The following is a 14,929-nucleotide window of genomic DNA, read 5'->3' on the forward strand; positions in this document are numbered from 1 at the left end:
TAAAGAGGAAGCTTAGAGAGCAAAGGGAAGGGCAAATTCAGGGCACTTTTGAAGCAAGTCATGCAGACCAGTTTGGCCAGAATATAAAGTGTGCGGTCTAGAAAAGAGAAAGATAAGGTTGAAAATGTGGGCGGAGCTCAAACATGGAAATCTTTTAATGCTAATTCAAGGAGTACAGAAGCCATTCTTTATGATGAGGAACCCCTTGTAAATCTTTTTAATTGGACAATGACTTTGGAGAAAGGTGGGAGGAAGCAGGGCAGATTGGACAGAGCAGCAGAGAGGTTTAAATGACTATGGTATTACTTAGTGAATGTGGCGACAACTGTGGAGGTGGTGGGGTGAAGAGGAAAAGGAAGAAAGGGCATATGAACGAGACTTTACCAAGGAAGACTTAATTCATCATAACAAAAATGAATGGAGTAATTATTATATGCTAGACTCTGGGACATTAAGAAAGTAAGAGGTGCCCTTAGGATTTTGAAGTCTAGTTGGTGAAAGGAACCCAGATAAATAATAACTTCATAAAATAATGAGCATGTTCATGAGGTATATAGTGAGTCTGTAGTAGTATCAACTAACAACTAACCTAATAGGGAAATGTCTGCCTTGAAACTCAAAATTAGATAGAATTAGACAGTGTTGTCATCTGTAAGTCATTTACAAGTATGGCATTGTGATTTACATTCTGGTTATGTTAGATTTGGAATAAACCATCTTGAGGTGTGACACTGGGGAGGGACAGTGTTCTTCATGTATTTTTCACAAACTCCTAGAACACCACTAAGGGTGTTCTCCGTGTAGTATCACAAGATGTACTTGTCAGTAATTAACTATAACAACCTATTCATTCTTTCATTCAGTGAATATCTATTTAGTGGCTACTATGGGTCTCTGGTTGTAGAAAAGAAACAGAATTTGACTTCATCTAAAGAGTCCTATAGCTGCAAAACACCAGTGTTTGCTTCTGTACCAAGGGCATGCTCAGGATCTTGAGTTTGAAGGAACTTTGTCCATGTGTTGCTTACTATACAGGCGAATTTCTAATTGCTTACATTCCTCTAGTATTCTGCTGCCGAAAAACATTTTTTTTCAAAAAACTTTTTAACGCTGCTTCATAAATATACAAACGAAGGTTCAAAAGTTTCAAAGCCTTACCCCCACTGCCAGTGAAGGTATGTGCCCAGGCGCTGTGCTAACCCCATTTCGCCAGCGGTTTCATTTATTGAGTGACCACGGGAGGTCGACTCCAGCTTCTGCAGGGGGCGGGTCTCTAACGCCTGCGACCGCGACCTGAGAAGATCCCTGCGGAGCTGAGGTGAGGCTGGAGGGGGCGCCTCCGAGAGTTTGAGGAGAGGGATGGGCGGGGCTTTCTCTTAGGGGGCGTGGCTTAATCGATGGGCCGGGCCACGGGAGGCGGCGGCCGTTGCTGGGCTACCAGAGAGCGCGAGGCCCGCGGCACTTGCAAGCTCTCGGCTTAATGCTCTGGAGAGGACCCGGGATAAGACTCTGTGCCTTACACCCAGCACCCAGCCTAGTTCCGAGAGCTCCGGTGCATCAGACTCCAGCCCGGATCTAGGACTGAGAGCGGGGCCGACGGGGCTGCTCAAGTGACAGGAAAGGTAGGTGTCCGGTCCCTCTAGGGGCTCGCCCTAGGCCCTCGTCTAGTGGATCCCGGTGAGATGAAAGCTGGGAAAATAGGCGGTTGCCTAACTGAAGGAGGGGGCGCAGGCAAGGGGTGCTCACGTGAGAAGAGGGGGCAGGCGCACTGTGCGGGAAAGTCGACCCCCAGGAAAGGGTGGCAGCCAGGGACTGCTGGGATTAGGTGAAAGGGGACTATGGGAGTGGAGGAGGCACCGAAGATGCTGGTGCTTTATCTACATAGCTGGAGGTACAGGAGGAGGGTGTGAAAGCCTCAGGATCTCCCCTGGCGTTGGGAATGAGGAACCTTAGTCTTAATATCTTAAGACTTTATACATAGGAAATGGCTTATAAGGCAAACGTATGTGAATAAAAAAATAAATCAGTCTGTGTGTGTGAGGTTAACCTCGGCTTTAAATGGATGCGCTCCAATCCCTGCCTACCAAGCCCGCGAGCCTGACAGGGGGGCAGCTCGGCTGAGTAGGCTTGCACCCCGAATGCTCTTACCTGAGGAAGCTGTCTGCAGGCCAGGACTGTCCAGTTGTGGTCGAGCAATTGCAAAGAAGGCGTTCAGAAGATTTAGACATAGTCCATAAATATACTCATTCTGTGGGAAAAGAAAGTGTCACAAATAACAATATTAGATAGTGATGGATGGAACTTCTGATAGGTTAGAAAGAAAGAAAGGTCAACTCGTAACACCCTGTCAAGGTTCTGAAGTCATGGAATAAAATTGTAGCAATTATATTATTGAAAATGAAGTTTGGAAGGGTCAAAATTCAGTGGTTGTTTGCTGTTCTTGGTAGCAAACTGTTCTTCAAACCTGCATTTACCATAGCGAGAGATACATGTCACTTTTTTGAGAGCATTTTCATTAAAAGGACTCAATTTACAGACAAAACCGTAAGCTTAGATATTTCTTTAATAATTTAAGTTGAAACAACATAATTCAAAATATTTATAAAAGTATTTACTCCATTGATAGTTTCCATAACTAAAAGTTTCTTTATGTAAACAGGAAACAGTTATTGTTAAGCATGACTTACACAAACAGAAGTATTTATTTTAATATGCTGTTTCGTGGCCAGATAGTTATATAGCAAAGGGGAGGATTATATTGCATTAGCCCATGATTTGCTCAATATTTCTGTTGTGCAGTTTCACCTTAGGCATTTGATCAGTGCTACTTTCATGTAGTTTAAGTATATATTTTATTTTGTACACTGCTTAATATTTAACTTAAAGATATGTAACTAGGAGAATTGAGTCCTATTGTGGAAGATAGTTTTTATCATTAATTATTACTCACCAAGATGTGGATATTTAAAAAATTCTCTGCATAATATTTATAGAGTTGTTTTGAAAATAATATAAAGCATTTAATTTAAAAAATATTACAAGGACATTCATAAATAGTCTTTCATGCTCTGTATATTCTTTGCTTTTTAACCATTGAAAAGGTCTATGACATCTATTTTATTGTCAAGGCTAAGTGACTTCATTAACTTGAGAGGTTTTTTTTCAATAGAAAGTGCTAACTCTGGGATGTTGTGTTAATGTTTTCTGGGGCAGCCATGAGAGTATCTTTGGTTATGAGGTCAGGCTAGATCTTGAATTTGAAGGTAAGGATATATGAAGATGTTTTATATATTTGGATTGTGTTTAGCATGACTTTCTTTTCCAGAACTTGAATATGGAGCCTTGCCAACATTTAAGTAGCCATATGAGACATTTTAAAAGAACAGAAAATTAGCTGTTTTTTTTCTTTATCTTTAGGTTATCACCAGCTCTAATTTATCTGTGTGAATATATGCGTGTGTATATGTATGTTTGGAAAAGTGAAACATGTATATTCAAATTAAATATGAGAAATTTAATCTGCCATTTACAGCTCTGATACATGAGTCTAGAGCATGTTGGGGACTTTTGAAACTTACTGTGCAATTCTGATAACACACATAAAGAAAATTTGGATCTCCATATTCATTTATTTTAATCTCTGAACCCAATTTTTACCCAGTCCCCCAGAAGAGGTTAACACAACATGAACAAAACTGTAGGTATCTTTAATACATAGGGGGAATAAAACCCAGTATTTTAAAATCTGTACTTTAAAATCAAGTATATAAAATTCTGGAAAAGGTCAATATACTCTGTTGACTACACGCATAAGAATGCCCACCTTGAATAAATGTACACTCCAAATAAATAGACAGCTGCTTATGTGATAAGAGAGCTAGGGAACAGTCACAGTTAAGTCCATTTGTCTCATGGCAGCTGATTATTAAATGTTCACAGCCTTTTAAAGTAACTTCCTAGCTGAAGGAAAAGAACAGTAAAGCAGTAGGAACATAATTTCTTTTCATGATTTACTGATTGAGCAGTGGGTCCATTCATTGCATTTAATCTGTCTAAAATGTTTACCTTTTAAAGTAAGTTGTTTAAACAGTATTGGGTTATCTTCCAGTCCACACATCACAGAATATGTACCCTTTAAAAGTGACATTTTAAAACCTGACTTTTTTAGAGAACAGCCAACATCAGCAATTATATAAGACAAAGGAACTTGTATATCCGAAGATTAAATATTATTTAGCCACTCTGCAGGCAGCTTAGATGGGTCTAATAGGAGGAAATTCTAAACGAATAGAGGCTACTTATACTGGAGAAGAACACTGCAAATGTTACAAAGAGTGGTTTTGGAATCTATCCAGACATACTTCTAAAATAAAAATTTAAACAGCTGTGTTTTAGAAGTGGTTAGACACAATTCTCTTAGAATAGACTGCGATGTTACAGGTCCCCTTAGTTCTTGATGCTACAATTGCTCTATTTGTGTTCTAGGCTAGAGAAACATTTTTAATTTAGGGAAAAGTTCTTTACTTACTTATTAATATATATGCTCATTGAGTGCACAGTTTGAGAATACTGACTGATTTTCCTAAATATGATAGAACCTAAAAGTAAGAGAAATAAAAAGAACTAGTATCCAAAAAGCCTATTTTACTTTAAACTCTGTTAAAAATAAATAATTATGGGAGCCTAACAGTGAGTGACCCCCTGATTTTTTTGAAAAGTGGGGTAACTGAAGATATTATATTTGGCAATGGAACATTTCAATGCTTCTAGGGTTTTTAGTAGAAAATATTTCATGATTTGAAAAAGGGAAATCATTCTCAATTCCTAGCCAACAACAATATGCATATTTTTATTACAGCATACCTTTGTGAGCTTCCTAGGCAGCAAAAATGACTGCAAACTACCATGTAGGAAGAAAGAATTTCAAATATAGTGAAATTTTAGGCCAAGACTCAGAATACCTAGAGGCTATGAATTATTGTTCTATTTGGAAAAGGCAATACCTACTTTTCTAATTAAGTTTTTATTCTCTTAACATAGAACTGACATTATTTCTCAACCATTTATGATTATGTTCCACCATTAAAATGTAAAAGGCTATATGTATAACATTGGCTTTATTTCAATGCTGATTTTATAAATTGTAAGCCTGCCAGTTTACTTTAATGTTGATTTTTAAAAAAAAAATTCCAGTTTATTGCATATTGGAAAAATGTATGAGTTGAGTGTAGCTTCATTACATAATGTTCATGGTTTTACTATATGAAAACTGTTACCTTATTGCAAGCACTGCATATTAGATAATAAATCACTTTTAAGAGATGGAAAAATAAAATTAAATAATCTATTCTGAAAAAAAGTCATTCTGATTATTTGAATGATTCTAAGATTCATTTATTTTGTTTACTTATAAGATCTAAAATAAAGATCATTCTTAGAAAGTTTACTGAGTTGTTACAATTAGAAAGGTGAGTATTGTGTCCTCTTTCTTAAAATCTTTGTTGATATTATTATACCACTATATTCAAGAAATGGTGTTCTGATCTAAATTATGTTCTATAAAAATAACTTTTTCAATCTCAAGTTATAATTATGTATATATCTCTCATATATTGTTTTAGTGCTATAGCAACCCTATGAGGTAAATCATTTTCCTGAAGTAATGAATTTCCTCACTCATTCTGCATGTACTTAAGCCATAAATTTTGGATGAGTTAATGTTTCTAGAACAAAATTACAACTCTTTTCATTAAGTCCTCAAATCATAATTGGTGGCTTGGATGGTAATTAAATGAAGTAATGAATCCCTGTGTGACAATAGGAAATGGTCATGAGTGGAACACTAGAAGGAATATATATGTTCTTTGAAAGGGACAACTGTTACTCAACTCTAGATCACGTTGTCTTGATGTGGAAATCATTGTTGGACAAATTTTCTAATATGTCAAGGAAATTCTTTATTTTCAATTTGGAAAACCTATTTTAAAACTTAAACGATGTGTTGATGAAGAAAATAATGCTGCTGGACAGATACAACACAAGAAAGAATACTACAAAGTTCAGACATGATAAAGAGAGACAAGCCCAGGATGCTATGTTAGAGTGTCTATGCCAGATTTTGGGAAATTCCAGGAAAACTTTGACAGATGGTGGCAAAGCAAACAAAGGTACAATAGGTAGAGAGTCTCCCAAGTGAAAGAGAGGGCGGCTACTGAGGGAAATGCGGGTTGAAACTACCACTGTAGGTTTCAAAGTGGATTCGCCTGTTGGATTAGTTCCCTTGAGAAGCTGGCTGATTGGGACACATCCACATTGGTTACCATTGATTGAGACGAGAAGATTGAGCATCTTGATTTGATAAGCACCCACTTTCTGTGTGACTAAGTAGAATGTTTACTAACTCTAAGCTCTAGGCTCCTCTCTTTTCTTTGGCTTGCCAGGTTACTGCCAATGTGCTCAGTATTGTTGACTGGCACATAGTGAGGCAAAAATTTCATCCTTCTAGAACTGGATAAATCAGTTTTTAGTAGTCTTCTTATTGCTTACCTTGAGTCAGTTTCCCTGTGCCTGTTCTCCAAAAATAGATGCTAGGTAGTAATAATATCTAGTTTGAATATTTTGGCAAACTATGTAAACCCCAGTGCATCTATTGAACCTAATCTCTATAATGTGTTTGTCTCATGCCTAACAAGTTATCTCAAGTAAATAGGACATGAAAGTTTATAAAAGCATTTTTCTATCTGGGCTACACCCTAAAAGCCCAGATTTAAAAGCAATTTCAATAAATTCCTTTTTATTACTTCAATTTTAGTGTAAATATAATTACTTAAATGCTTGTTATTTCATTAAAATGTCCTTGTTTTTATGAATGCCAGAACATTTCGTATGGTATTTAGTTTTCTTCCAGGAAATTCAAGGTCACACTTACAAGACTCCGCCAACACCAGCTAAGTTAGCTATTTCTAACTACCTCGTGCCAGGCTATATTAAAAGGTGTTTAGGAGATCTCACCAGTTCTGCTAAGCCTCACTCTCTGCAAGTGCATCTGTGGCGTCGTCCCCCCCCCCTCACACATACACACACACACACACACACACACACACTCACTCACACTGTCTCCCTGCAGGCTTCTGATAATTGCTGAATCAAGCTGTGTTGACCAAATGGATAAACAATTCAATGTATTGTTTTCTTATTTAATTTTGCCTTGGTGAGTCAGTTTTGTGGGTGTAATCCATCTCTACCAAGAGGTGATGGCCACTGCAGGGTTATAGGTAACAACCCAGAGTCAGCCTCACAGAATGGTTGAGAGCCTGGTTAAAGAGTCAGTGGATATGAACTTCATTTGGTTTCTAATGCTTAAATGACATGTGTCCTTAGATTCTCACTTTTCTTTCTCTTCTTGCTGTGGAGATAAATATCTGCCTTACAGCATGGTATTCAGGAACAAAGGTTATACTCTTTATAAATCTTGAACAAAGTTCTTGACATTATTATTGCTTAACTCAAACTCTGAATCAGTTAGTCTTTGAATGCCTTCTGTAGGGAAATAGGTCTAAGATGTGACCTGCCCCTTGATTGTGACTGTCTGAAAACATGTCTTCCATTTGTCTAACAGGTTAGACTTTCAAGGACTGTTACACACAATGGATCATTTGATCCTCAACAATAATACCATTAACAAGAACAACAATAATAGCTAACACTTAAGGAGCACTTGCTAGGAGCCAGAAACAGTTTATATCAATTAACACTCCTGTAAGTGCTTTCTCTACAGCTGTTAAACTCATCTATTTCTCACAGCAATATTAGGAGGTAGTTATTGTCATTGTGCCATATTTAGAGTTGGGAAACTGAGATGTGGGTTCCATAACTTGTTTAAGTTCATACAGCTAAAAAGTGGTGTTCATGGCAGCAAAGCAACAATAACAGTATCAGCAACCATGATCAATGAATCTCTCACTCTGTTCTAGACTAAATGCTATGTGTGTTATCTCAGTTCATCCCACTGCATGTCCATGAAACAGGTTCTATTTTTGTCTCTCTGAATATGTGAATTCAAAGTGACATTGCTAAGAAATGGGACTGAAAACTCAGATATTCGATTGCCACTTTCCCCTGACATTCCCAGAAAGACCTAGGCTATTTGTACACATATCAGATTTATATGCAGAAAACTCTTGAAACCTGGATTTTAGTTCATCTTGACAACTGTCAGGACAATCTAAATGATTTCCCAGTCTTTGGTATAAAAAGTTAAGGTAAAAGAGGAGTCATAGAAAACAAGTAGCATATTTCAATGGCATGTTTCAATTTCCAACTCCCAATGTAAGAAATTGGTAAAGAAATGCTTGTATTTTCTAAGTAAATTGAATTTTTTAAAAAATGCACCACTATTATTAATCTTATCTCCTCTTCTAAAGCAGTAATGTCTTGAACATGTAAAGAGATATATGGATAGACAGATGTAGACATAGACACACTTGGATGGATGGATGGATAAGTGATATGTTTATAACATAGAATTCTATTTACTAGAGAAGAACTAAATCTGTTACATGCAACCAAATTTCACTTGTTTTCCACAATATATATTTCATTATTTTGTGCTTTTTTTCTCTATTTAATTCATCAAACACTATGTGCCAGGGACTATTCTTGACACTGGAAATCCAAAGAGTAATAAAGGACTGGTCCCTATTTTAAAGGAGCATCAGTAGTCTGATGAGTAAAACTGATAATAGCAATAAGCATATTGCAAAGAATACTGTACTCAAATATAGAAAGACTTATAGAACCATAGGGAGCAACTGCCTTGTTTGTGGACAGCATGTCGGCAGTGTGAGTGAGCTGGTCATTGGAGACATTCAGTAGGAGACTCTCCAGATCCAGTGGAAGAGGACAAGATCACTGGTGTTCAGGAGAAATGTGATATCTGTGTATCACTGAAATGGATGGCCAGTGAGCAGTGACAAGAGGAGTGAGCAGAGAGGAGTGAGCAGTGACAAGACAGGCAGGCCATGTGGTAACACTGTGTGAGCCTCTAGGCTAAGGATTTTAGGAAATGGTATCTGGGAATTAGCCCACCTGCACCCCTGGAAATTTAGTTATGGTAATGCTACTCTTATATTTCTCATGTGAACAAATTAACTTAGCATATATGTAGGGAGAATAATACAAGTCAGCCCATCACACATACCGATAGTTGCATTATGTTTTTTTCTACCTTGTCATTAAAAAAAAAACTCTCACTATATAAAAGCCATATAATTTTGATTTTATTTTATTTCCTAATGTAATTACAGTCTTTATCTCATCACCATTAAAAAAATATGTCTAACGTGTTCCCTTAAATTTTTGCTGTCAGTTATTTTTCATTAGACATATTCTGTAAACTCAAAATCATATTGCCTTGACTCCTAACCTTATGTACATGTCAATGATTGCTCCAGCATTTGGTGTCCTTCCTCAGTCAGTAACATAGAGTCTCAATAGAGTATTCTGTCCAGACTGGTGTCTCAACTCTATCGATATGCTCTGACACTATTAATCTCTATTTCTCATAATTTATGTAAATGCATTGGTATCTATTCCTTTTCCATATTAATTTAATACCATATAGATTTCATGTTTTTTACTTTAAAAACTAGCTTTTTTTTTTAAAATGTAGCACCATATCAAGAAATAGATAACATGAACCATACTTTCCTGCTGACCCCAATCTTGTAGCTACACAAGCTGTATGGCTACATAATTGCTAGATGATTTTGAGATACATAAGAGGATGGGAAAACTTATAATTAAGAAGTTGGAAAGAGAAAAATAACCAGGAAATTGAATTCACTCCAATTGGGTTATTTTTTCAACAAATGTGAAAATGATTTTTCATTGCCCTGTTAGTGGATCTGCTCAGATATATCTATAAGGACCATCTAGATTACACATCTACAGATCTGATTAAATTCACTGATTGGCTGCTTGACCAGTTACCTGCTCTGTTCTGCTTGTGACATCTTACCACTTTTCTTGAGCTTTTTGGTGTGGCTCTGGTTCTGTGCTCTGGCTTCTTTTGAAGCAATCAGATTATCAGCTGGGAGCCACTGTTCCACTTAAAGGCAAACTAGACCATTGTTCTCCACCTGATGAGTCTTCACTTTTTTTTTTTTTTAAAGATTTATATTTATTTATGCTTACAGAACTGGGGTACAGGCTGGATGTTTGTGGGGGAGTGGGGGGCCGGGGATAGAGGATTCACCAGAGACAGAGTGGAGAGCACAACAGGCAGATCTACTGAAACACACCGCTGAGGGGAGCAGCAGGCTGTCAGGAGAGGTCTGCCGCACCATGTGGGTCAGCTCCCTGGCTGGGGATCTAACTCGTGGCTTAGTAGAGCTTTGTAATGTGGTGCTTTAACCCATTGCACCACCAAGGAGAGCATGAGTCTTCACTTTTTAAAAACAAATTTCTTCTTGGGCCCTCCTTGGTGGTGCAGCTAGTTAAAGCACAGCATTAAGAAGCTAAAGCCACTTCTGCATGAGTTCGATCCCCGCCCCAGAGGTGATCCACTTGGTGAGGCAGACCTCTCCTGACCCACCCACTGCTCCCCTCAGCAGTGTACTTCCTCAGTTGGCCTGTTCTGCTCCCCGCTCTCTCTGGTGAATCCTCTCACTGCCCCTGCAACTCTGTCCTGTCCCCCAGTTCTGTATGCATAAATAAATACATCTTAAAAAAAAATTCCTTCTCTTGACATTGAATGAATCTCTATAATCAAGCAAACAACCAAATGTGTCTTTATATGTTAGAGCCTTTCTGATCAAGATAAAGAAGTTCTGTTTATCGTCTTTTGAGTCAAGTTTTATTCCCAGCTTGTTTTCTTAGGTTATTTCTCTTATATTATGACTGAAACTATCAGTAATTGTCTTTTACTTGTTACTTATTTCACTTAGCATAATCACTTCAAACTGCATCCATATTGCCACAGAAAACATGATTTCATATTTTTTTCAATAGCTAAATAGCATTCTAGCTGAATCTCATTCTAGTGAGTATATATGTTGAAATTAAGCAGTCACCAATTGATGGGCATTTAGGTTGGTTCCATGACTTGACTCTTGTGAATAATGTTGCTCTGAATATATAAGGGTGTATATATATATATATCTTTTTTGTGTTAGTGTTTTCATATCATTCAAATAAACATATAAAAGTGGTATTGCTGGACCTAACCTTATGGAAATGTTAGACTGATGTTTCCAATTTCAACACTTGTTAATATTTTTAAATGTTCTTACATGAATGCTAACTTTTCTGCTATTAGATCTTTGCCCTGTAGTAGTTTGGGAAAGAATCTACACATGACAAATGCTAGCTGTGTCTGCTTCTTAGTGGAGCTGAAGGTCCACGTTTATTGAACAGAGAAGATTGTTTTTCAGGGTGTAAGGGACATAGTGACAATGAAGCCAACCTCCTGGGTTAGCATCCAGCTCTACCTGAATAGCAATGTTGGACAAGTAATCATTCAGCACTCTTTGGGCCTCAGCTTCTGCATACTGAAATGGGGATAATGATACTATCTACCTTCTAAAGTAGTTGTAAGGATTCAATGAAATAGTAAGGATTAGCTGAAATAGGAATGGTACATAGTGCTTAGTGCTTATTATTTTATCACCATTACCCCTTTGGCACAGCTCAGTCTCACCTCTATTTAAATACTGTTCTCCACTAGATGAAGCATATTGACAGAGATTTGATTAGAAAATAAAGCATGGAAATTTAGAGCCAGTAGGAGTTTTACATATGATGATGATATATAGGAACACAAGCTTCCATTCTTACCACCAAAACTTTTTAAAGAATATATACTACTGTTATATTGTATCTTTTTCAAATATGATTCCTTTTAAAATAAATGATTTTACCAAGTATAAGGTATTAAATGTTATTAATGTTAACTATATCTTCTTATCTTTTAGGACACCTCAACAGTAAATACATTTAATAAGAATGATGGCTTTAAAAGTATTAAAAGAACAGGAGAAAGTATTTTTCACCATTGTAGTTTTACTAATGTATTTGGTAAGTCAAATCCTTTTCCTTATTTTCATAAGAATGTGATAAAATAATTCATATGAGTAGTACTAAAACTATTTTCTATCTTTTATCCCACATTAAAAATTTTTTTCAAGTTACATTTTATTATTGCTGCACTTATCAATAATTAACAAACAAAAATGCTACTGATGACTGCTGAATTATCTTACTTAACTGTAAATGAAATGATAAAATCACAGTGCTAGGTATTAGTCTTGTAACATTTTCACAGGCATGACAGGTATGTCTCTTGACTGACATTCTAGACTATAATGGGATTGTGACTTAACATGGTTTGTGAAGAATATAGAGTTGATTTTTAAAAGTTATTTTTTTAATAGTTACTTGTATCCTTCTCAGTCGAGAAAGCAATAAACATACATGGAGAACTATAATGTTTGATAGCTTCTCAAAAAATATATATGACATTTCAAAAAGAATTGAACTTATTTAGTCTGGAACTGTAATCATGATCTGCAAATATTAAAAAGAGCTATTTATACTGGAGATAGTACTAAAAATCTTCTTTGATAAATAGTAATCAATAAGAATAAATTCATATTTACATAGCACTTTTACTTTTCAAAGAGTTTGGCCACAACTGCCATTAAGAGTTTTATTAATTCATATATATATATATATATATATATTTATTGAAGATCAAAAAAAGTTCTGAATTCTGAAATTTTCAGATTGAAAAAGAATCTGGGATTTCACCATGACTGTTCTTTTGTATATCCTCTTACTTAGAAAAGAGAGCAATTTCTGAGTCATTTTTTACCTCAGATACTCAGGGAAATATCAAGGAAGATAGTGAATAATCCACCCTCTACCCTCCCCGCCAAAAGGTGGGGGGAGCCACATACAGGGAATACAGAGGAAAATCCAGCTAATTTATTTTTTCCATTGACTTATTTAGAACAAGTGTTTCCCCTAAAAATGAAAATTAAGTTGACCTCACTTTGGATTAATCTGTACATAATATAAATGACATGGCTCTTTTCTAAAATAATTTAAGATAACATTTTGTGAAACATTTTTTTTCCAGGTATGTAAAGGAATTTGTGAAACAGGAGACTGTAGACAACAAGAATTCAGGGATCGATCTGGAAACTGTGTTCTCTGCAAGCAATGTGGGCCAGGCATGGAGTTATCTAAGGTAGATATTGGTTGCATAGTAAAGTTGTAGTGTTCTGTTCTTTTTAGCTAAACTAGAATTACTACTAAATTAGTAATGACTTTCCAAGTTGTTATTAGTTGTAGAGAATTGATACATCACTTTGTTCTAAATAAAGCATCAAAGTCTTCAGTTAAAAGGAACAAAACATGACTCGGTTCAGTATGTTACTTTAGCCAAATATTACACAATTCCCTTTACAATATTTTTGATCCATGTGTCTGACTAAGATTAAAGGAATAGGTTCCAAGAATCAGAATTCAATAAATGTCCTTGATTTATGTAACTGTGTTTGTATTTCAGTGAGAGAATAGAACTATTTTAAAAAATTTATTTATGCATACAAGGGGTGCAGGCCAGAGGTAGAGGGGGGATAAGAGGATGCACCAGAGACAGAGTGGGGAACAGAACAGGCATAGCTATTGAAATACGCTGCTGAGGGGGAACAGCTGGTGAGACAGGAGAGATCTGCTGTGCCTTGTAGGTCAGCTCCCTGGCCAGGGGTCAAACTCTTGCTGCAGCTACCCGGATAGTTTCGGGTACCCTGATAGTTTCAGGTAGCTTCATAGTGCTAAGACTTAGTCTTGTGCCACCAGAGAGGCCCCCAAGAGAATAGAATTAATAAGGCTTGTTTGTATCAATTAAAAATAATCAGTATTCTACTGAAAATATTTGAAATGAAGCACTGATAACAGAAAATGGTAATGCTATCACTTATTGGGACTTCTTTTTCTTCAAATGAATGTAAGCACTGACTAAGAAGTAGAGGCCATCAAGCATCTTAAGTAACCTGCTCCAAGGAAGCAGCTTTCTTTTGAAAGCAATGTTTTGAAGATTCTTTTGCTAATGCATGTGTTATTATAGATCTATCCATGTTGAGTGTATGGTACTCTCAGTAGTACTTTAAATGGTTAATATTTATTTTAACCATTATTTGTTGAGAAACTGTGAATTCTAGTTGGGCATATTTCAGAATATTGGATGTCCTGGGGTGTTTTTCTGTGAGCATGTCCTGAGCTGTATATTCATTTGTTTTATTTTCTGAACTTTGGAGATGTTATTGTAGAGAATTGATGCATGGTTTTGTTGGAAATAAAGCATCAAAATTTTCCATTTAGAAAGGAACAAAAGTTGTGTGTTTTTTTTTTTAATTTAAAGTGACTTAAAAGTCTTTTTCCTCTACAGACTGCTGTTATTAAAGTTGAGTTGTCATTCATAGATTTTTGATCAATGGCCTACAAACAGCAGGAAATAAATAATTATGTATTCCACAAGTAACTCATGGTGGATGGCCTTTTTCTTGTTGTGTTAAGTAAGGGGGAGCCTCAGGATCCTGTGTTTTCACATTTGGACTGAGGCTTGACTGATCTTTGCACTCTGCATGGTAGCATCTCAGCTGATATTTTTAAGTCCCTGTTAACTGTCTAACATGCATTATCACACATAAGTTTTGTTCAATTGTGTAAAGGATCTTTTTTTTTTTTAGCAGATGTGCACATTTAAGGTCAGTGAACAGAGTAGTAAAAATGTGGTAATGCCCAAAAGGAAAATAGAGCATGGTGCTGCCCCTCAAAAGGCTTTTCCCAAATTTTTGTCATAATCTGGTTGAAACATCCCAATTTCTGAAATGAGTAATTCACTGCTAAGATATTGCCCCCAAGT

At 36.4% G+C, this 14,929-nt stretch overlaps 1 protein-coding gene across 2 annotated transcripts in view; it reads left to right on the forward strand.

The window, feature by feature from the left end:
* Window positions 1–1,430: 1,430 nt before the first annotated feature.
* Window positions 1,431–14,929, forward strand: part of TNFRSF19 (tumor necrosis factor receptor superfamily, member 19) — a 67,669-nt gene continuing 54,170 nt past the window's right edge. For both annotated transcript variants that reach the window (XM_012723336.1, XM_012723337.1), the window contains exons 1-3: window positions 1,431–1,622; window positions 11,973–12,075; window positions 13,139–13,249. In XM_012723336.1, the coding sequence (XP_012578790.1) occupies window positions 12,004–12,075; window positions 13,139–13,249 (183 nt within the window). In that variant the 5' untranslated portion in view covers window positions 1,431–1,622; window positions 11,973–12,003. The remainder of the gene's footprint in view (window positions 1,623–11,972; window positions 12,076–13,138; window positions 13,250–14,929) is intronic.

The sequence above is a fragment of the Condylura cristata genome, unplaced genomic scaffold (genome assembly GCF_000260355.1).
Source record: "Condylura cristata isolate star-nosed mole 26May11 unplaced genomic scaffold, ConCri1.0 scaffold00010, whole genome shotgun sequence".
Classification (NCBI taxonomy): Eukaryota; Metazoa; Chordata; class Mammalia; order Eulipotyphla; family Talpidae; genus Condylura; species Condylura cristata.